The sequence below is a fragment of the Typopeltis vanoorti genome, chromosome 1 (assembly GCF_054136105.1).
Source record: "Typopeltis vanoorti isolate ZY-2024b chromosome 1, IOZ_Tvanoo_1.0, whole genome shotgun sequence".
NCBI lineage: Eukaryota > Metazoa > Arthropoda > Arachnida > Uropygi > Thelyphonidae > Typopeltis > Typopeltis vanoorti.
This window is the reverse complement of record NC_143549.1, coordinates 120,344,809-120,368,930: the sequence shown is the minus strand read 5'-3', so window position 1 is coordinate 120,368,930 and position 24,122 is coordinate 120,344,809. Positions and strand designations below refer to the sequence as shown.

The window sequence follows — 24,122 nt, the reverse complement described above, 5'->3', positions numbered from 1 at the left end:
AATGAGATTATGGTTTCATTCGATGTAGTCTTCCTGTTTGCCAACATCCCACAAAAGAATTTTCAGTTTTTACAATCATATTTTTTTTTAGTTTATTTAAATTCACCGTTAGTGGGTAGTAGGCCGCTTTACGTGGCGTAACAATTTGTTCAAACAAATCAGTGGAACAGCAATGGACAGTAATATCCCGACAGCTTTAGCTGATTATATTATGGAGAATCCAGAAAATCAACCCTTTCACACTATTTTCCGAAATCTCGTGTATGGCTGCATTTTGTTGATATCTTTGTGGTCTGGTCCCACTTGGAGTCAGAATTACGTCAGTTGCTGGAAAAATAAACACTTTCTACTCTTGTATCAAGTTCACTATTGAACTTGAATTTAACAACTGCCTCTCCTTTATGGATATCTTAATAATTCAAAATTCTACAGGTCATGTTGAATTTTCAGTTTATTCAAAACCAACCTTTTCTGGCAGATACATTCATATGTCCTCTGACCATCATTCATTACAGAAGATAGGAATTATATAGAGTTTTGGACTTAGAGATCATATGATTTGCTCTTTTGGTTCTCTTTTGTTTGATGAATTTAATAAAATTAAAAGCAATCTGATATCCAGTGGATATAATGAAACTACCATTCAAAATATTATTATTGATAATTATCATCTGATGATCAGACCATAATCTGATGTGAAAAGAATTTCAATACCTTACCTTAAAGGAACCTCTGAACAAGTACACATGTCCTTTGCAAATTCAATCTACACACTTCTTTCAAGCCAGTGCAGAAACCTATTCTTATCATCTTCAAAGGATATTACCACCTTTCTCCTTACCAGACTATCTGATCTAATATAATATAATGATGTCTATGTTATATCGGAGTTCATCATCAAATTCCTGATATGTACACTCAAGGTGTGTACAGGATGTTATGATAGTGCTATATGAAGAACTTACATGTTTACTGACTTCCTATCAGCAATTTTCTTCCCAATCAATCTGTTATCTGTCAAGAATCCAACATTATCAGATCTTATCTTTCTGTCTTCAAAGGCACTTTTTACTGTATTGATCCACCTATATCTCAGTCTTTCTCTATGTCTTTTTCCTGTCAACCTGGCAGAGAGCACTTAATTTGCTAATCTTTCCTCTCCCATTCTATATAAAATACTGTACCACCTGAGATTAGGTCTGCTAAAACATTTCTGGATGCTAACAGTGTCAAGTTCTTTCCTGATATCCTCATTTTTAATTGAGTTCACGTCTCTAATCTTTCTCAGGACTCTCATATCTGTGATCTCTAGTCTGGTCAAGTGTTTTATTTCTACCCCAGCTCTCAGATCTATAAGTTAAAATTGGTTTGAACACTGTCTTGTACACAGGTATTTAGTGTACAAGACAGTGTTCAAACATTATGTGTTTGAACACTGTCTTGTATTTAGTGTTTTAACTAATTTCTCTCTTATTCCATATAAATTTATTCAATTGACTTCCTACCATACCGACTTTATTGGTTCTATTGTCCATTTCCATATTTAATTTACCATCTTCACTAAAAATTATACATACCTAAGTAGCTGAAATGTTTTGCTTGTTCTATAGGGTCTCCATTCACAATGCAGTTGATATTTTCAATACTTCTGCCTGTTTTCATCGTCTTTGCCGTGTTATTGCTGACCTTCATACCATTACAAAAGTTATTCAATTTAGTCAGGGAATCTTGCAGACTTGTACTGGATTTATTTAGAAGTATAACATTATCTGCATAAAGTAAAGAGCTGAGATTAACATCTCCAATTTTGATATCAGGTTTAATGCTGCTTTATTTAAAAATGTGATCCATATATAGATAATGAATAACAGAGGGGATAAGTTAGTGTTATTTCTCTCTTATTCCATATAAATTTATTCAGTTGACTTCCTACTATACCAGCTTTATTGACTCTTTTGTCTATTTATATATTTAATTTACTGTCTTCACTAAAAATTGTGCCTAAGCAGCCTGAATGTTTTGCTTGTTCTATAGGTTCTCCATTCACAATGCAGTTGATATTTGTACATTCTTGTCTGACACCAGATTTAACATAAAATCATCTTCATATACTTCTTTCAATTCTAACTGCTCACTTATAATTCAAATAAAGACTAAATATTGATTGATATAATGTCCCATTGACAACATATAACTATGGCGTTTTGAATAGCTTTTTTCTTGGCACCTTGTCATATGCCTTTTGCAGGTCCACAAAACTTAAATACAGATCTTTATTATATTCCCACGATTTCTGAACTATTTATAAAGATACCAAGAAATTATGTTCTTGGCTTAATCCTTTATCCAAGTGTAAGCAAACAAGTTTGCACCTGAACTATTTTCAGGACTGGGGCAACTCGTACAAAGAAGCTAATGACTTCACTTGCCTTAGTATCCTATAATGCAAAGCACATCTCCTTGTGGATATGTATAATGCTATGCATTATGGAAGGGTCACTACCCAGACCGGTTCCGATCTTTATTGAGGTCTCATCAGTTTGTGCCAGACCCAGTTTTAAGCCAATTTTAAGTTTTGTGTTTATAATTACAGGTTTATTTTGTTAATGAAATTATATTGTAAGATAAGTACAATTAATTTTTTATTAAAGATTATATTGTCTATTACATATGTCATGCATATTGTGTATACACGCAAGATTAATATACCCTCTGTCCAAATCCAAACTTTTGATAGAAAATAAAACACAGGCCAATTATAATTATTCAAATCATTTATTTCAATCAGTGTACTCTCCTTCAGCTTCGATACTGCGTTTGGCACGGTCAATTAATTCGTTAAATGAGGTTTTTATATCGGTTTTTGGGATACTGTTGAGGGTTGTGGTTACTGTTGCTTGAACATTTTCAGTGGTGTCGTATCGCTTTCCTTTCATTAGCAAATAAGTTTGGGGGAAGAGAAAGAAGTCGCAGCATACTAAATCAGGTGAATATGGCGAGTGATCCTACACACAAACTTGGTTTTTGCTCAAAAACTGTCTCATAATGTTCGAAAGATGAGATGGTGCATTATTGTGAAAAGTGACCAGCTGCCTGCATCATGATATTCATGCTGTACCTGACGAATTCTCACTATCAATCACTTCAAAACTTCGAGATAAAACTCACCATTGACCAATTGGCTAGCAGAACGAATTCTTTGTGGATAATGCCCTTGGAATTGTAGAAACAAATTAGCATCGTCTTTACTTTTGACTTCTCTGAGCAACTTTTTTTCGGATGCCCCTCTTCTTTGGTCTCCACTCAGCACTCTTGCATTTGTTTCAGGCTCATATTCAAAACATTTCATCATCAGTAACGATCATTTCAAGGAAGTTTGAGTCCTTACGGGCGTTTTTAATGAGGTCCTTGCAGTATTCAATTCGATAAATTTTTTGGTCGTCGGTCAACTTGTGGGGAACAAATCGCAAATTCAAATTACGAAGGCCCAAACTCTTGATGAAAATTTTATGCACAGTTGGTTTTGGAATCCCAATTCATCTTCAATCAATCTCACGGCCGATTTCAGGTTTTCTTTGATGAAATCACACACTTTTTGGATGTTAACTTCGCTTAGTCCAGTTTTTGGACGGCCTGGCTTTTCGTCGTCCTCAAGCGTCCCACGACCACTTTTAAATCACTCAAACTTGAGTACGGGATAAGCATTCATCACCATATGCGTTTTGAAGCATTTGATGTGTTTCGGTAAAACTTTTACCAAATTGAACACACAAGTCAATCACAGCTCTCTGTTTGAAACTCATTTTCTGACCGTTCGTCAAAACACACTGTCACTCTTGGCACTATAACTCGGCTTCTAATGAAACAAATGTCATAAACAGTTGACGCAACACTAATGAAGGTTGCCGCTTTCGACAACAAAGAGATACAACAGGTGGTGCCACTAGTTTCTTCTATTTTCGAAAAGTTCGGTTTCTTTTTGGACAGAGGAGGGTGTATTATTATTATTATCTGTGACCTCCAGGGAGTCAAGGACTCATCGAGGGAGGCTATTAATCACCCAAACCAGTTATCATACTTTCCCTTAAATTCATCCACACTAGATGCACTCACTACCCCTAAGGGCAAATTATTACACTCACTCACTGCTCTCCTATGAGAAAAACTAGCTCTTTCTTGATTGCAAATAAATCAACTTCCATGGATGCCCCGGTGTTCTCTTCCTACTTTCCGTATAACAAAAAATTTCATCAGTTTATGTCGTATATCACCCATTTAAAAGTTTATAGACCTCTGTCATATTACCCCTCTTTATCCTGTTAACTAGAGTCTGCAATCCACATACTTGCAATCTGTCCTCATAATGTACATCCCATAATCCAGATATAATCTCTGTAACTCTTCTTTGCACCCTTTCCACCTTCTTGATCCCCTTGGAACCTAGGAGACCAAATATGCACACAGTAATCCAAGTGTGGTCTTATCAAAACCTTATAAAGAGGCAAAATGGTTTCCTTATCAAGGTTCACTTCAACATCGCAGTGATCCTCTAAGTTATATTTGCAACTTTTGCTATGTCACCTTTAAACTTCAAATTCCTATCCACTAATACACCAAGATCCCTTGCCTCTTCAGTTAATTGTAGCATAGCCCCGCTAATATAATATGCCACTGGAACTCTAATCACGCCAAAGTACATAACTTTACACTTACTAACATCAAATTGATAGCCAAATTCATTTGCCCAAATTTCCAGTCTATTCAAATCCTTTTGTAATTGCTGAATATCACTAGCATCCCTGATTGCCCTGCCTAACTTCACATCATTGGCAAACATTTGTGCACTTGATATTAGACCCTTCCTGATGTAATCAGTGTATAGATTGAACAATAATGGCCCAAGGACTGAACCCTGAGGTACACCACTGGTTACCTTAAATCTGTCAGATTCACACCCACTGTGTATCATTTTTTGATATCTGTCTGTCAACCACACCCTGATCCAGGTGATATTCCGATTCCATATTCTCCAGTTTATGCAACAGCCTTTCATGTGGTATCCTATCAAATGATAATATCCAACATTATCATAGTGTATCCATTCCCTTTATCCAACTCGGCCATAACATTGTTATAAAATATGAGCAGATTGCTAAAACATGACTTTTGTTTGTCTACCTGTTTCTGTATGTGAGTTCTTACCAACTTCTCTGAAATCTTTACTATCACGCCAGCGATATTGATGCGTTGGTAGTTAGAGACATCAGTTTTTGCACCACCCTTGTACAATGGAACTATCATACATTCCTTCCATTCCTGTGGTATCATTCCTGGGCTGAAACTCAAGTAAAACCAACATGTGAAAGGTGTAGCCAATTCAGCTGAACATTCCTTTAGCATACGGGCGGATATTCCATCTGTCCATATAGACAAATTCTTATCTAGGTTAGGCAACAGCTCTTCAACCTCATTTTCATGAATCTCTAACTCTTCATGTAATGTAGCACTATGTTACATACACCTGGTTGATATATCTTAGGAAAGTGAGCACTCATTAACTGAACAATCTCATTACCTTCTGACACTCAGGTACCATCTGCAATCAATAAAGTTATTCTTCCACATTCATTCTTTCTTTTACTTGCAGCATAACGATAAAATTCTTTTGGATTGCCTTTAGCTTGCATGGCCAATTTCTTTTCATACTCTGACTTAGTTTTCCTCACAATACTCGTTACTTTCATGGCCTGAGCTTTATATATTTTATAACTCCTTTCACTCTTATTCTCAAGATATTCTTTCCACATTATCTTCTTCTTGTGGATTTCTTGCTTAATAACCTATTTATTCTTAAAACACTAAGGATACATTCAGATACTGTCTCATAAGAGAATGCTGTAGTGTTTTTGAATTGAGGATTTCACAACCAGTAGTTTTATTTCCAACTCTCTGGAAATGAAACTTCTGTAATAAATTTGTTGGCAGCCATCTGTGATCAAATAAGCAGGAGGGGGTGTCAGTTATGAGAAAAAAAGAATATATTTATAACGAGATTGAAAATTCCCTTGCTACTTTTCTCTGTTAACTCACCTGTGGCGAGTGGATTTCTGGAGCCCTATATATACAGATATATATAAAGAAAAAACTCATCTGCATAAGCTTTCATGCTCATATAGAATCTGCCTGACATCATGGAAGCAAACCTGTATTAACCAAGGGAGATAAACCTCAGTCATCAAACTATCATCTTGCTGCCCTTGGCTCAGCTATCTCAAAAACAGCAAAGTTCAAATTCCATCAGTTGGGTCTTGCAGACCATGCTTTGCATATTACTCATGGAATCAATCAAAAGACCATCATGCTCCATCATAGCAAATTTAGAAGAGACTTTTTAGAATATGCAGCTCTTCTCAAATATCACCCTAATCAGAATAATTATGGTTGCATAATTCCCAAATGGGAAATACTAATACTTTGAGATTTCAGTTTATATCTTAGGCTGCCAACAGGTGTCCACATGGGGGAACCACCTAGTTAGGACTCTAGTCTTTCATTCACTTGTGCCACTTAGTTTTGTGTTTCCTTTGTGTGTTGTGTGCATCTGTGACTGAGGAGAGAAAACTGGAAGAATTAAATGGTATTTTTAATCCTTTCTCAATGCAGTGTCACTTCATTAAGCCTCCAACATGAGTTCCTCCCAGCACCAAACCTTAATTTTTTGAAGTATTTCACCTTTGCTTAAACTTTTATCAAGTAAAATAAAAAGTTTGTAATTAACAGCAGGTAAACTGAAAATGTGTAGAAAAGTGTGTTTATTTAGGATAAAATGAGTTGGATTTATTAGGTAAAAGGTTGTATTTTTTGTTTATTTTCTAACATAATATCTAATTTCTCTCTCTCCCACTTTAATCGTTTGTGTGTGAATTGTTTTTGCTAATATCTGTGTTTGTTGATTAGCGCCAAGAGAAATCCATTGAAACTGGTCCCCTTGAAGAACTCCTGAAAGTTAGTGGTAAAATCTTGTTAGATTCACAGGAGGTGAGAAAAATAGCATTTATAGATTATTCGATTTCAGTTTATTATACTGGTAAATGATTAAATATGACAAATAAACACCTAGGCTTAATGTAGTATATCCACTTGCAGCTAAGTTCTGCATAAATGGAAGTGGAATTATTCCAAGTTCTTATATAAATAAATTGCATACCATTTCTTTGTTAACTCAGTATAGTTTTGCACACTTTTCAGTTTATATATTTTTGATATTCTTAATTTTTAATTCAAATACAAGATGGTCACTTATAGTGACCATTTGTTTTGATTTATTCAGTTACAAGAATGTAGCCATTCAGGGGAAAAAAAAAAAAAAAAAGTAGTTTTACCTTAACATTTTTGTTTGGCATTTATAGAAAAACCTCGCTTAATGCAATTAATTAATCCATCAATTAATGCGCGTTAAGCGAATGCAGTAAGATAGGAATGATTATGATTCATCCATCACTTAGCATAAATTTGGAAAAAAATTACCGTATAAACTATATTACAGGATAAAATCATCAAAGTTAATAAAAATCAATTGCTTAAATTTTTATTTAATGTCTAAACATTTGATTGAGCTACTTTTTTATAAAAAATTTAAGTAAAAATGTTTGAATAGTGCTCGACTTTGTTATCTTGTCATGCAATTTGCGATAGCTGCTGATCGCTTTATTAAGAATTTGGCAGACTTCTAAACTTCGCGTTCCATATCAGGATCATTATCAAACAAAATTTCATTAGCATACTCAATATGATTGAAAACTAGCTCTTTTGCAGTTAGCTTCTTAAGAAGTCTTAGCATTCTCTTCTTGTTCACACTCCTTTTCTTCTTCATATGCATGCTGTTCTTCTGGTTGAAGGAGATCGCTTAACTGTTCTGAATGGGAATCGAGCAAGTTTCTCTCATCTCTCATCTTATCCAGTTCATTAAATAGAAGTTCTTTTCCAATTGTGCTGATTTCTTTAACAATGTTAGACCTTGGATTTTGCACATGATAAACTAACATAGGCTTGAGTTTAAAGTCACCTTCTGCATTGCCTCTAATAAAAGCATAAGACGATCTTTAGATACTTTTGTATCCTGGTTGAAATACTTCCGTTTTAGCTAGGAAAGTTTTTGTTGGCATATGCTTTCAAAAGAGAAACTTGGCCACAGAATCTTTATCAGCACTAGCAGATTCACCAGTGATTCTAACATTATGCTATCCAGTTCAATTTTTAAAATGGTCAGACCATCCTAAACTCGCAGTAAAGCTTTCACATTCTTCTTGAAATTTAGTCTATTTCAATGAGGTAAAAATATTGAGAGCTTTTGCCTTATGTTCCCTGCACTAAGAGGTATTCTTTTTTTGGTTATAATCCTAATCCAGAGTGATAGAAGACGCTCCATCTTGATCATTAAAGGACTTCTATTTCGGGTGATCTGCATGCTTAAAGAAGCAATAGCAGCTTTTCCTTGTTCTTTGTATTCTGTGCTCTTATTTAATATAGTCCAAACTGTAGACTTGCTGTATCCAAAGTTTTGCACAATCATTGTATTACTGGCGCTACTTTCATGTATTTTCCAGTCTTTCCACTCACTGCAGATTGACGACATAAAATTTCATGCAATGTAAAATTTCACATAACATAAAAATTTGGGTTAACTGATTAATCGTTCCCTTAAAGTGGGAAATAGTATCATTTCACTCAATCGTGCTAACTAATTATCGCACATATCAAATTCGCGTTAAGCCAGGTTTTCCTGTAATATACTTCTGATTTTTCTTGTGGCTGAATTGATATCATTGCTGAAAAATTTAAGAGATGGCAGTGTATTCACTTTTATGATTAATTTGAATTGTCTCTGGAAGACATCAAACAGCATTGGTACTAATGGATAGTACTTTTATTTGACTATGCATATGTTACTCTTTTGTTCATTATTTCAAGTTGTTTGGTTGATTTCATTAATCATTTAATTTTAGTTAATTCAGAATCATTGAAATGCCAGCTAATTAATACTACATGACTTGTTCAATAAATAGATACATAAACAATGCAATGTGTTATCAATTTGCTTTTATTTAGTGAATAAACAAGTCCCACCCCCATCCTTCTTTTTTTCTGATATATTCATTGTTTCAGTGTAGGATTTTGAATTTGCTTGCATTTTTGGTTAATTTTACAAATTTGAAGAGAACAGAATGCAATCCTGTTCTAATGCCATCCAGATATGGCACATATGTTTTAATAATTAACTTTCAAATTAAATTATTTTAGAATTATGTAAATTTGGAAAAAAAGCTTTTAAGATATAATCAAATGCATTATTCCCCTCCACACACACACCAAAACATTAGTTATATACAATTAATGCTGTCAAATAAAAATCATAATACTCTTTTTTGATTTTTATTTTCTTCATCTTCATCATTCTTCATCTTCCTTATACCCTCTTTTACCTTGCGGTGTCGAGGGTTTTATTTTCTTGTGATAGTTAATTTCACTTACCATTCATCTGCACTAAAAGAAAAGCATAAAATTATGTTAATGAAATCCTTTTTGTGAGATTTAAAAGTTGTTTAGACATTCCCTGTAACTTAAATTTATGTTATAAAATACTAATAAACATAAGCAATGCCTCATAGTAATGGCAACAGAGTTCTATTGAACTCTGTTGCTATTATTATGGAGTTTGACAGTTTTACATTTTAATGGTCACATTTATTTTAGCCAGCAAAGATCAGAAACTTATCATTCTTTTATTTTAATAAATGAAAATTGTATAGTAAAACTTTTCTCCTGAAAGTTTTTATTTTACGCATTGTTTGTCCTCCCTCGTACAAGGAGAATGCCATTAATGTGCTGATTTCCAAGAATCAGTGCAGCCATATCATTAGCTGTGAATATGAAATTAGAATTGTTGATATTCATATGGAATATGTGCTTAGAGAGAAGAGAGGGAAAAAAAAAAGTTAAGGAATGGAAAACAGAAACCACTAGATTTATCTGAAAGTTTTTTTTTTCAAATGATGTAGAATCACTGGAGGATATAAATCTAAGAGAAAGTTTTGGAGAAATTTTATTTCCTTTAGTAATTAGACAACTGTTGCTGTTTATATGAGATGTTCATGCAACATTGTTTTGAGAGAAGAAAATTAAGATTTCTTCTTAATGATGCTCCTCTTGCAGTGTTTCTCACATCTCAAGACAAAGTGCAATTCCATATAAGTGTACAGAAGGAAGGAATAGTGTCATCATCAAATTCCTGTTTCCTCTCATGGGTTTACAAGACACCATGATAGTTAATAGTGCTACATGAAAAATTTACATTATTACTGACTTACTATTGACCCCCCCCCCCTCCAAATTAATCTGTCATCTCTCAGCATTCCAGTATTGTCAAAGCTTTATATTTCAGTCTTCAAATGCACTTCTGTTCCAGGACATCTGTATCCTGGATATCCTATGGGTCTTTTTCCTGGTATTCTGGCATCAAACACCTAATGCCAGGAAAACTTAAAAATTACTCTCACATTATATTTAAGTAACTATACATCCCTGAGATTAAATATGCTTACACATTCTTGAATGTTAAGAAGTTCTTTCAAAATATCTTCATTTTTAATATGATTCTTCCATCAGTGCCATCTGTTCACGCCTCTAATTTTTCTGATAACTCTCAGATATGTGATCTGCAGTCTTTATTTCTAATCCAGCTGTCAGATCCATAAGTTAAATTTGGTTTGATTACTGTCTTATATATAACTGATTTAGTGCTCTGACTAATATCTCAATTTTATTTCTTACTATGCCAGAATTCATTTTCAAAAAATTTGAGCTGAAATGTTTTATTTGTTCACTAAGTCTTTATTCAATACACAACTGATATTTTCACTGTTCATGCCTATTTTTGTAATCTTTTTAATGCTGATTTTCATTCTGAAATTTTTTACAGCATTTATTCAATTTAGTTAAGGCATCTTGCAGGCTTGTACTGGATTCATTTAATAGTATAATATCTGTATAAAGTAAAGTGTCAAATTTATTCAATACACAACTGATATTTTCACTGTTCATGCCTATTTTTGTAATCTTTTTAATGCTGATTTTCATTCTGAAATTTTTTACAGCATTTATTCAATTTAGTTAAGGCATCTTGCAGGCTTGTACTGGATTCATTTAATAGTATAATATCTGTATAAAGTAAAGTGCTGGCCTGCTGCACTTCATGATTCCATCCATATAGATGATGAGTAACAGTGGAGATGGTGTGCAATCTTGTCTCACATTTTATTTTACATTAATACATTTTTTCTATATCTTCTTCAATTCTAAGTGCTGACTTAAAACTTGGGACTCATATCTCATTTACACTGCATAATCAGGGCTTGATAGATATGCTTGCCTACTCGACCACTAGTGAGAGGATTTTTTCAGCTGGCAAATATCCTAAAAACTGGAAAGAACTTTCATTTAATGAAAATATTTTTATTTAATAAAAAGTAATGCTTTGACCACAGTACACAGTTTACTTATTGGGACATATTTAAAAAAAAAATGAGGTTTTGGGGCAAGTATATTTTTTTGCGTGCAAGAAGGTGTTTTGAGTAATTTGTTGAGATATATATATAACTGTTGTGTTTAAGACAGATTTTTTCTTGACATGTTGCCATATGTCTTGTCTAGATCTGATTGTCATCAAATTCCTCATATGTACAGAATACTATGATGGTGCTAAATGAATGTTTTTCATTATTACTTTCTGTTGACAATTTTCCTTCAGATTAGTCTGTTATCTACTAGTTTAACATTCTGGCTAATTTGTTATTCCATATAAATTATTCATTTGGCTTGTCATCCCATTAGCTTTGCCAAGTCTTGTCTATTTCCATATATAGTTTTCCTTCACTAAAAATTGTGCCAAAATAGTTATTCAATTTATTTAAGCAATTCTGCAAAGTCTTAACTGGATTTATTTTGGAGTATAACATCATCTGCTTAAAAGTAATGAGCTCAGATGAACATCCCCAATTTTGCTATTGGGATTAATCCCACTTTCTTTCATAGCATGATCCATATAGATGAATAATAACATTGGCAGTCCTTCAATTCTAACTGCTTACTCAAAACTCAAATACAGACTGTATTGCCCAATATAATTCTCCTATTTACACAATATATAACTAGCATTTTTGAATAGCTTTTCTCTTGACAGCTTGTCATATGCCTTCTCTTTAACAATTTTTCTTATCCTCTTCTTAACTATGCTTGAATTAAACTATGCTCCAATGAATGTTGTAATCATTAATTTTTATATTCCTTTTTGCAGATGGGAACTCCACTCCAGTCGTCTGGAATTTGACTTTCTTAACATGCTCTCTGAATTATACAGCACAGCCTCTGTAAAATGTACTTCTATCCTTGTCGCATATCATTTACTTCAGCTACCTTCCCATATTTCATTGGTTTTTGAAATATGGAAAGCTTTTCTGCCTCAAGCATTATTGTGTACTCCTATTAGTACGAGGTAGAAAAAGCCATACATGAAATGTGGAAAGATACTTGAAGTAGATGATATTCTTAAATATTTTGTACTACTTTTCCTTATTTCGTTTAAGTCTTTCAAAACATTAGATGTTACTGAAAACATTCTTGAGCTTTCATATCACATTTATCATCTGAGCTTCTCTCTTAGTGTTCTTTCCAGTATTTCTAAGCTTTCAGTGTCTCCAAAACATTTTGCTACTTTCTTCATATTTATCTTCTATATTCATAGAAGCATTTTGTAGTTGTTGTTGTTTAGAAGAATTTCATCTGCTTTTATTGTCATCATTTAAGTAAAATCTATGTGGTATTTCTATATGGTACTTCTCTTCTGCTATTTCCACTTCTTTTTTGTTGGTAGTTTTTATGTCAATTGTCTGTGTATTGAATTCTACTGATGTTAAGATTAAGTTCATTTAAGAAGATAACTTCTTACTGTTCACCCTGATGAAAACATTAGAGGAGTTTAACTAGGCTGCACTCCCAGCTGACATGACTTTTCATCTTGTTGTTTAAACCAATAAAGAATACAATTTTGTTGGCTAAACCACAAATTACCAGCTCAATCTTGTTCATTCACTATCCAGGTATATGCCTACTAAAGGGGGTGCACCACAAGAAGGTGAGGATTGGATATTAGGTCAGAAGCCCTGATCGGTTTCCCACATTCCTTGAAAGGCTACATGGAGGTCTCCTTCCATTTATTTGACTTTCCCATGATTTCTCAACAGTTGTTAAAGTGAATCTGCATCTTACAGCCTATATTTGTCCTGGACATAACTTGTTCTTCTACCTTTTTTCCTTGGCCTTCATTTGAGTATACTTATATAAATCTTCCCCTGGAACACCTAGTTGGGAAATTTTTCCATAATTATCACATTCAGTTTTATTTATATTTTTATATATGATATTACAATAGCTCTACTCAAATCATTTGGAATTCTGAGTTATGCAGAGCAGTCACTGCAAAACTTTTTACCTCCCTATTTGAACATTTCTGGTTAAACATCTACTCCAGTTGCCTTTCCACATTTCAGGTTTTTGATGGTTTTTTAGGCTTCAAGTGAAGATATGTACTTCTGATTTGATTCCTCTTGAATGTTTTCCACTACTGTTCTGTTATTTCTTGTTCATTTAGCAATCTTTCAAAGTAATTACTCCAGATATCTAGAATGTCTTTTAAATTACCTATATCATCTGATTCCTTTTGCAGTAAATTTTATTCCATTGCAAAGTTTTTTAATAGCCTCCAGAATATTTCACCATCTTTATTTTTATATATATATATATATATGTAAATGTTCTTACCTTTCCAATGACTTGTTTATCTAGCTTTATACAGTGCTCTCAGAGCACTGAATTGATAGAAAGAAAAAAAACTTAATTTGCTTGAAATGTGTTTTATATTTGTTCATTTAGCTTAACATTAATGAGAACTTTTATTTTGCTTCTTTTTCAATTAGTAGGGATGTGCCAAAGCACCAAATATTTGGCTGAAACATAGTGAATTAAATTTTATAAACAAATGTTTTCACAAAAAAAAAAAATAATAATAATAATAATACACACATTAAAAATTGAAAAAAAGTTGTAAATGAATATTTTTTTTTTTTGTTCAAAACGTTTGCTTATAAAATGTAATTCGTTAGGTTTGAAATTTAATTAATGTTTGGCCGAATATTCAGCACTTTGTCAAATTGCATAATGGAGAAAGGTTAAAAAACATGCGTAAGAATACTTCATCTAATCGTGTGACCACATGAAAATAAATGAATATATGCACTGCTTGGAAGAAAGTCAACAGACAGCCATGGTGTCCACCTTAATAAGATGTAGGATCCCCTCTTGCTGAGAAATTTGTATTAATCCTATGTGGCATTCTTTTGCCAAGGTTATGATAGCAATCAATAAGAATTTTGGACCAATTTTCTACTGGTTGGCATGTAGTGAGATCCTGGATACATATGTGTATATATATAATGTTCAAAAGTTTCGAAAACCAGGAAGCTTATGAGAGTACAATCGTCTACATCGGAGTTGCCTTAGCTTGCACTACTTACAAGACCTTGTGCTGCTGAGGCATTCGTATATTCTGTTATTAGATCTTTTGATTAAGGTTTCACTCACCTGACAGCTGTTTTTGAACTGTTGGTTCTCATTGCATATTAGACAGAAACCTTAAAAATGACAAGAATCCAGGTTCAGTACCAAAACAATTCTGTTCCAGAGAATTGTATTTTTCAGGGGTGAATATTTTGGGTATGCTAGGTGTGCAGTGCATACACATGGATTAGCAGTATCACTGATAGTATATTTTTGCATTTATTCCTGTTAAAGGCTCCCCTAATTGTTTACTAGCTTCGGGATTTCTAAAGTTAAAAACAATATATTAGTGCTTCACGAGGAGGACACTTTTTGACATGTAAGCATTGCATCACATTCACATTAATAACCTAGGTGTGTAGTCACAAATGCTGAGATCTTTGAGCCATTTAAACAGACATGCAGATAGCGCAGCATGTCAAATTCTTAGCATTGCACTAGTTTTAAATGGTCCAGATGGCCAAACAAGGTGTGTGTGCTGAGACAGTATACTCAAAAGTCATTAGTAGCTGCGATTGATTATTGTGTGAAGCCATCCAATTGAATGTTGTCATTTGTCATGAGTTGCTGTTATTGTTTTTTGAGTTTCATCTGTTTTACATGTGTGAAGTGTGAACTGCATGTTCATGACATCAAAATTCTTTGTAAAAGAAAGTTTAATGCCAAAAGAAATTCATTCGAAGTTCATAAAAGTTTATGGGCACTCTTCTCCTTCATTTTCAACAATTAAGAAATGGGCTGCCGAGTTTAAACGTTACCATATCAGCCTTGAAGATGATCCATGTGAAGGATGTCCAAAAAGTGTAACAACACCAGAAATCATTGATCAACTGCATGATATGGTATTAGATGATTGGCGAGTGAAATTGCTCAGACTATAGGCTTTTCAAAAGAATGTGTAGGATATATTTTGCATGAAGACTTGCAAATGAAAAAGCTTTTGTGCAAGATGGGTGCCACGCTTATTCACAGCAGCTGATTTTGTGTGTCGATTCATTACTATGAATGAGACTTGTCACCATTACACACCAGAATCCAAACAGCGGTCAAAACAGTGGCAGAAGCCGGTTGTTCAGCACCAAAGAAGACAAAGTCAATTCCATCAGCAGGAAAGGTAATGGCATCAGTGTTTTGGGATGCTAAAGGCATTTTGTTTATTATCTTGAAAAGGGTAAAACAGTAACTGGGGAATATTATTCCAATCGTTTAACCAGACTGGATGAAAAATTATGTGAGAAAAGACCCGGTTTGCAGGAGAAAAAAATCATCTTTTCTTTCTCACAAAAGTGTTTTGGCAATGGGAAAATTAAGGGAATCTGCACTATGAATTGTTGGATCATCCACCCTATTTCCCAGATTTGGCTCCTGTGACTTCTGTTTCTTCTCAAAACTAAAACTCTTCTTCACGGTCAGCATAAGAGGTGATTGCAGTTGTAGAGGGGTATTTTGCAGATCTTACTGAGTACTGCTACAGGGACAGGATAATGGTGCTAGAGCATCGCTGGAATGAATGTATTAGTCTTAAGAGAGATAATGTTTAAAAATAATTTTGATATTATAAATTCATTTTTTCATTGCTAGGCCGAGAACTTTTCGGACCACCCTCGCATATATGGGTATTCTCTACTCCATTCATCCGGAATTTGTCTCTCTGTCCAGGCCTTCTGAACTATGTAGTGCAGCCACTGTAAGACTTTTATACCTTCATACTTGAACATTTCTGGTTGAATATCATCTACTCCGCTGCCTTTCCACATTTTAGGCTTTCGATGGCTTTTTCTACTTCAGGTATGAATATGTATTCCTGATTGCATACCTGTTGAGTGTTTTGTACTACAGCGTTGTCACTGATTGTTTTGTTTAGGAATTTTTCAAAGTAATTACTCGATACATCAAGAATATCTTTTACACTAGTTTTCATGTAATTTATTATCTATGATTCCTTTTACGGCACTCTTTCTTCCATTTCTGAGCTTTTTCAACAGCCCCCAGAACATTTTGCCACCTTCCTGATGTTTATTTTCTATGTTCTTACCAAAGTTTTCCCATGACTTTTGTTTAGCTAATTTTACACAGTATTTAGCTTTCTTACATTTATTTCTGTATTCTCTAAGAGCAAAAGCTTATTTGCCAGGAACTTTTGATATGCTGTCTTCTTCTTTTCCTTCATTGCTTCTTTAACTTCCTGTTGCACCATGGAGTTATGATTTTATATCCTTGCAAACAACCTCACCACATGCTTCTCTGACTGAATCAGTCAATGTTTTCTTCAGGGCTTGCCACTGAATCTCCAAGGTTATTTTTCCTGTTCTCAAACTCTTTCATTTTTTCTTCAATAATCTTTGTGTATTTTAGTCTACAGTTGACATCTGAGAGCTGCTCAACTTTTATTCGCTTTAAAACTTTCTTGCATGTTATTCTTTTCAATATGAAATTCAATTTTATCCTACTCAAGACTAAATAGTGATCACTTCCAATTTCAAATCCTCTGTACACTCTGGTGTCCTGCACCAGGGAGAAAACATCACTATCAACAATAACATAGTCAATGAGACTTTTCTTATTCCTAGCCTCTTCTCTCCATGTGAATTTGTGCACATTTTTATGTTGGAACATGGTGTTAGTAATAATTAATCCATGTCCTGAGTAGAAATCCAACAGATATTTGCCATTATTATTAGCAAAGCTAATAATAATGGCAAATATAAAGAAAGATAAAGAAAAAATTTTGCTTTCCCTAAATATAATAACTTTCAAAATTTTAAGTATAGAGCCAAGATGCTTTAATTTGAAATAAATGAAATATCGTAATGGAGGATATTATGGATCCATCCATATTTTATAGCCAAATCTAGACATAAGCCTAAAACTTTTGAAAACATTTTCCCAGAGAGTTAGTTTGTAAGAACATAACCTTGTCATAAGCTGTCTAGTAAATTTTCAAAAGAAATATTTCTACATTTCTTACTTTTGCTTGTTTCCATAATTTCTGTGTAAGACAAATGTGTCTCAGCTCTTTAATATTTTATTATGCACAAACACAGAGATCACTTATGAAAAACTTAACTTTCTGATATAGCTTAGTTACAGCATTGAATGAGCCTTTCTCTTTATTTCTGCTTGTAAATTTTTTGCAGTTAGTCAGTTTGAAGTCTGGTGTTTCAGGCTAGTGAAACTTACTTAATGCATTAAAGAGAGGCAAATATATCAGGTTGTGGGTAGAGTTTGTGTTGTTTAAATAGTACAACCAAGACAACTCAGATTTTGGTCTTGTTTTCATAAGCTCTTGGGTAAATTTTCAAAACTTTACTTTCTTCATTTGGCTATAAAATATAGATGGATCCATAATTTCCTCCATTTTGATATAATTATCATTTAATTTCATAGAGAATATTACATTGTAATTAAAAAATAATGCAGCATAAAAATCAGAATGAAATATTGCACTTATTTCTTCCAATTATATTAACGGAACTTATATTAAATTGTGAAATATAGAGAATCATTATGGATTTAATAATCAAAATGAATTTTTCAGCATTTTTTGGAGTAGCATACCTCTTGACTTTTCACAGATATTTCTTAAAAAAAAAATTTTTTTTTCAAGGAATAACCTGGGAGGTAGTGCCGAAAGAAAATTTCTGACAATTTGAATGCAGAATTAGTTTACTCTTTAGCCTTGGAAACCTTTCTGTTTTAACAGTTGTGCAAGATAAGGGGGAAGCTTTTCCCTATTGGTTGCATTTGTTATGACACTTGTAACAGGAATTTTTAAAAATTAAAGATGCCAAGAAATTATATTCCTAGTTTCATCCTTTATTCAAGTGTAAATAAACAAAGTTAGCATGTGAAGTATCTTCACGACTGGCTACTTGCATATAGAGGCTAATGACTTTACATCGATTGCCTTAGTATCCCATAATGCAAGGCACATATCTTTACAGAATGTATAATGCTATGCATTGGAAGGGCCCTTCCCATAATTTGCTTACACTTGATGAAGGATGACACCAGGAATATAATTTCTTGGTTATCTTTATAGTATAACCAAGTAGTATATAGTATAAAAATTCTTGTTGAAAAAACTTTCAACAGGAATTTTTATGCTTTGGCCAGCTGAATACCAAATCTTTCTACTGATTTGGCTGAAGTTGAATATTCAAAAAATACACAGAATTTGCTAAATACTGAACCAAAGTGAATATTTGACAAATCCCTAGTTTCAATTAAGGTACATGTTCTTGCCAAAAAAACTATTTTAATTAATATACCAGGATTCCCCATGTGATTGAAGACAGAATAAATTAAAATTTATAGTGTTTATGCCTTTTCATCTTCCCCTAATATCAGGATGCATATACATATTGTCTTGAAGTTATTATTTTTTTTCCTTCTTTTTTGTAGGTACTGTAATCATATGAATATTTTACAAATATGATATAAACATGTTCATTGCATGTTTATATCATGTTTGTTTAAGCAGTAGTACATTAATCATGTAACACCTTTCAGAATTGTTACTAAAACATTTTGTTATAAATGAAAATAATAGACTTTTTTTTTTTTTTTAATTCCAAATACATGTTTATAAACCTAAATTGCTAATCTTAATTTTGATATTTATTTGACATTTCTCCCATTCTGCTCATATGGGATTATGGTCACAATGCTAATGTGGGACTTTAGGGTAAAAGTGTTTTATCCCAGAGTTTTACATTAAGATGATGCTAGTGTTTTTCACTCATCCATTAGTTTGCAAAGATGTCTCAAACAAACACTGATTAGAGTTGATAATTCCAATACTGTGCTACATAGATAAAACTGAAGAACTTGCTATAGTGTTGGTCACATTTACAAATTATTTTGGATATAGGACTAATCAGAAGGTAATAATTAAGGATTTTTTGAATTAGGCATTAACTGCACATTCATTATTTCAGAATGCAGAACTTGCACGATGCAGGTTGGAATCCTGTCACAGGCATGGATGTTTGCAAATGTTTTTAGGTGAGAGATTCATCACCTTGTGTGTGACCATCTCCCTTTTTTTTTTTTTTTTTTTTGTGGAGGCTTGAATTGGTTTGAAAAAGTTCCATGTTAGGTCTTTAGAGCAGGATCTCTGGACTTGGTAAAAAAATACAAAAAAGAATAATAAAAATCAATAAAAAAAAATAGGAAAAAAATCCTTAACCCACCACGGTACTAATGTACTATAGATGTATAGAAGCCCTCCATGGGTAGGAGCTACATTAAAAACTACATTAGCATTTTTTTTTTTTAAAATCAATAGTGAAAATAATAGAAATGATTGAAAAATTAGATCCTTATGTAAATGCTTTATTTTGATTCAATATCCTTACGTATGTATATAAATATGAACTTTTTGAAAACTGCCTTGAGGATTTTTGTCATTACTTTTAATATCCATAAGTGACCCATAATATCTGTTTTAAGGGAGTGCAGTTTTAAAGAGAAACTTGTAATTTTGATTTCTTTTACAACTTTCTTACATTATTTTCAATGTGATATAATTTCATCCTACCCAAATCTAAATGGTGATTACATATTATTACTAATCCTTTGTGTATTCTTGTGTTCTGAACTGGCATTCATATAAGATATTGCTATTAATGAGGCTTTATTTCTTGTATCTTCTCTCTGTGTAAATTTGTGCAACATTTTTTGTTTGAAAATTAGTGTCAGTATGTTAGTAATAACTAACAGGTCATTGTCCTAAACAAAAACCTGCAAGTACTTAGGTCTTTGCTTTTTTTTTCAAAATTTTCCTGAAACATTTCCATGTGTTTGGTATTCATTTCCTAATCTACTGTTTCAGTCACTATCACGGGATGTCTTTTCACTTTTCCGTATGTCAGCTGCTTTTTTTAATGACTTAAAAAATCACTCCATTACTTCCTTATTAGAGGAGGAATTTTTACTAGAGAACACTTTCTGTGGAACCATAAATGCAAATAGGATTTATCCAATTCTTCATTTGGGGGCTTGTCCAATTTCTCATTGTTCAGTTCCTCATATTGCTTACCATCCATGAAGATTTTCATGTTTAGTATTGTTATGCCTTCATTTCCCTGAACATTGTCTGAATATAACTGCTTATATTGGTTATTCTAAAGCAGCTCACCTTCTTTTGTATTCTCTTTTCATTAATACCAATTTTGTTGATGGAATTTGTTCCAATAGCTGATTTTCAATGTTTGCTTAGAAAACTGCAGGGTCTTGTTTAACTAGATGTTACCCCATCTGGTATGGAATTTCATCTTATTGTACTATCATTTTGATTTGGTAACTTTTATTATAAGTAGCATATACTATCATGTATGCTACTTTATAAAATAAATGATATAATCTGTAGTAAATACTGTTTGCTACAGTTTTAACATTCAAACTGTGTTATATGCTTATGATACTAAATGCATTTATGCAGAACATCTTGGAAGACTAAAAGTGATTTGCTCACTTTGCTTATTATGTCCCTTTACTCTTACAGTTATTTAATTGTTTGTTGATTTCAAGTTTGGAAGATGCTAAGTAATTCCACTGAACATGTTGATTTGTTCTAGTGAATGCCTGTTAAAGCTTAAACATAAGTTAAACTTATTTTATATTGTTACATGTTTATAAATGTGTTACTTTTTTTTATTTTTGTAGGTCGAAAAATGGAAATTAGTTGAAACAAATTTATCCCGACAAGTTGAAGATTTGAAAATGCGTCTCCAGGCTGCTGCAGAAGAATTCAAAAACCAGTATCTACAGGGATTGAAGCTACAAAAGAAGTTGAACAAACTCGAAAAGCGAAAAGTGGGTTTTGTAGCTGCAGTGTTTGATTACAATTTTATTTTTTGAGTAGTTTTTAGTTAGCATGCAATTAAAGTTAGGTTGCTTATTGATATTCTTATATTGTAACTTAAGGTTATTTATAGTTTACTGTGCTTCTGTTTGTTAGTTTTGTAATACATTTCTCAAAGTAGTACACAATATGTGTGTGTGTGTGTGTGTGTGTGTGTGTGTGTGTGTGTGTGTGTGTACACACACACTTGAGAAGAGCAAAATCCGCCTAGGTCTGAGTCTTTTTCTGTTTTTGCTTCCCTCTGGGCAGTGAAACAGGCATTTGCTGCCATACTGGCAATAAATGCCTGCTTGGCTAAACTTGCTTATTCCATTCTGTTTAAGTAACCATACCACACCACCTGAGATTAGGTCTACTCACAGATTCATGAACTGACAATGCCACATTCTTTCCTAATATCCTTATTTTTAATATGATACCACCACTAATGCTATCTGTTTACTTTCCTAATCTTTCTTAGTACTCTCATAGCTGTGATCTCCATTCTTTGATAAGTGTTTTATTTCTAATCCAACCTTCAAATTCATAAGTTAAAATTGGTTTGAACACTGTCTTGTGTTCAAACCAATTGTCTCACACCTGGTTTCATATCAAAACCATCTCCTTCAGTGCTAACTGCTGACTTACAACTCAAATATAGACTATATACTGATTGATGTAATGTCTCATTTATACCATATAAATGTAGTGTTTTGAACAGTTGTTCTCTTTGGCACCTTGTCATGTCTTTTGCATATCAACAAGACTTAAATGCAGATCCTTATTATATTCCCATGATTTCTCAGCTATTTGGAAATATTTTTTTAACATTCTCAGCTATTTGTTACAAAGTGAAAATCTGATCTTGACAACCTCTATTTGGTCTGAATCCATCCTTTTCTTCTCAAGCTTTCCTTCCACAATTTTTCTTAGCCTTTTCTCAAATATGCTTGCATTAAGCTTACTAAGAACACTACTTAGGGAAATTTCCCTTATTTCTTCTGAATGAAGCCATAGTAAAACTTCATTCCTCCATATTTGAGCATTCCATGGTCTAATACAGGGATGGGGAACTGTTGGCACACGTGCCAAACATGGCACGCCAATGACTTTTTTTCTGACATGCAACCCAAGTATCACCTTAAAAAATAATTGAATAAATAAATATATATCCAACATCTTCACTGAGTTGTATATTTTAACTTAATAGAATACAGTTTTATTAAGTAGAGCTATACCAAATAAAATACAACAAACAAACAAACATATCAACTGTTTTAGTAAAAATGCTCCCCAAAATTTTGGTTAGCACGTGAGCAAATTTTTATATCAAAGATTTGCCAATTTTGGCACTCCCCTGGTCTCAAGTATTGATATGTACTATGTGCTTCTGACTGAATACCTCTTGAATGTTTTCTATCACTCTGCTGCTACTGCTCATTATGTTTATTAATCGTTTATGGTAGTTATTCCAGACATGTAAAATTATCTATATCTTCAGTTTTCATGTTGCCTTTATCATCTCTGATTCTTGATTCTTTTCGCAGTTCTCTTTCTTCTATTTCTCAACTTTAGCCTTCAGAAAATTTTGCCACCTTCCTGATATTTGTTTTCTGTGTTCTTACCAAAGTCAGTCTATGACTTTTGATTAGCTAGTTATACACAGTGCTTCAGTTTCTTACAGTTTGCTCATGCAATATTTCACACTACAACTGACTTGCTTGTCAGGAACTTTCAATATAGTTTCTTCTTTAACTTTCTGAGGCCAAGGAGTTCTGATTTTTCTATCTTTGCAGCAACTTCACCACACGACTCTGGCTCAATCATTCAGTGTTTTCTTATGGGCCTTACAGTAAATCTCCAAGTTTTGGTTCATGTTTTCAAACTCTTTCATTTTTTCTTGGATAAGAAAAAATTAAATATTTGTTTATCTAAGTCTGGAGTTCACCTTTAAAACTTCGTTACACACTTTTCTTTTCAATATGATATTCAACTTTACTGTGCTGAAAACTAAATGGTGATGCTTCACATTTCAATTCCTCCTGTATACTCTTTTGTCCTGAACCAGAATGGAGATATCACTATCAATAGTAACATAGTCAATGCAGAACTTTTGTTATTTCTTATATTTTCTCTTCATGTGAATATGCGCACATCACTATGTTGGAACATGGTATTAGTAATGGCTATTCCATGTTTTGAAACAAAAATTCAGTAGGCACTTACCATTGTTACAGCAATCCCTTGATTAACGTGTTCTTTAAAACAGGCGCATTAATCGAAAACACACTAATCAAATATAATAACCTATGGGAAAATGTATAATTCGTTCCTCAGATTTCTTTTTTTGACCCTTAATTTTTTTATAAAAGAATTAGGTATGTCTCAGGGCCTGGTTAAAGGAAAACCATGAAGCTGAAAGACAATAAAACATTCAGAATATAAATTTATTATTCTGCTTCTTAACAAAGAATTGAGCTAATGTAGTTTGGCAGGCATTCTGTTTCTTTTTTTCATACAACTGATGGTATGGCCCTATTGCCTCTTCTACAAATTTTACTGGTTCTCTCTTCACCAGGGTCAGTCTCTAAGCATCACTGCTTAA

General features: G+C 33.1%; 1 protein-coding gene across 1 annotated transcript in view; it reads left to right on the top strand.

The window, feature by feature from the left end:
- The window catches only part of LOC150110362 (uncharacterized), a 259,624-nt gene that overhangs the window by 160,862 nt on the left and 74,640 nt on the right, over positions 1 to 24,122 (top strand). The window contains exons 8-9 of the mRNA XM_090399055.1: positions 6,958 to 7,038; positions 21,340 to 21,489. Coding sequence (XP_090255181.1) covers positions 6,958 to 7,038; positions 21,340 to 21,489 — 231 coding nt within the window. The remainder of the gene's footprint in view (positions 1 to 6,957; positions 7,039 to 21,339; positions 21,490 to 24,122) is intronic.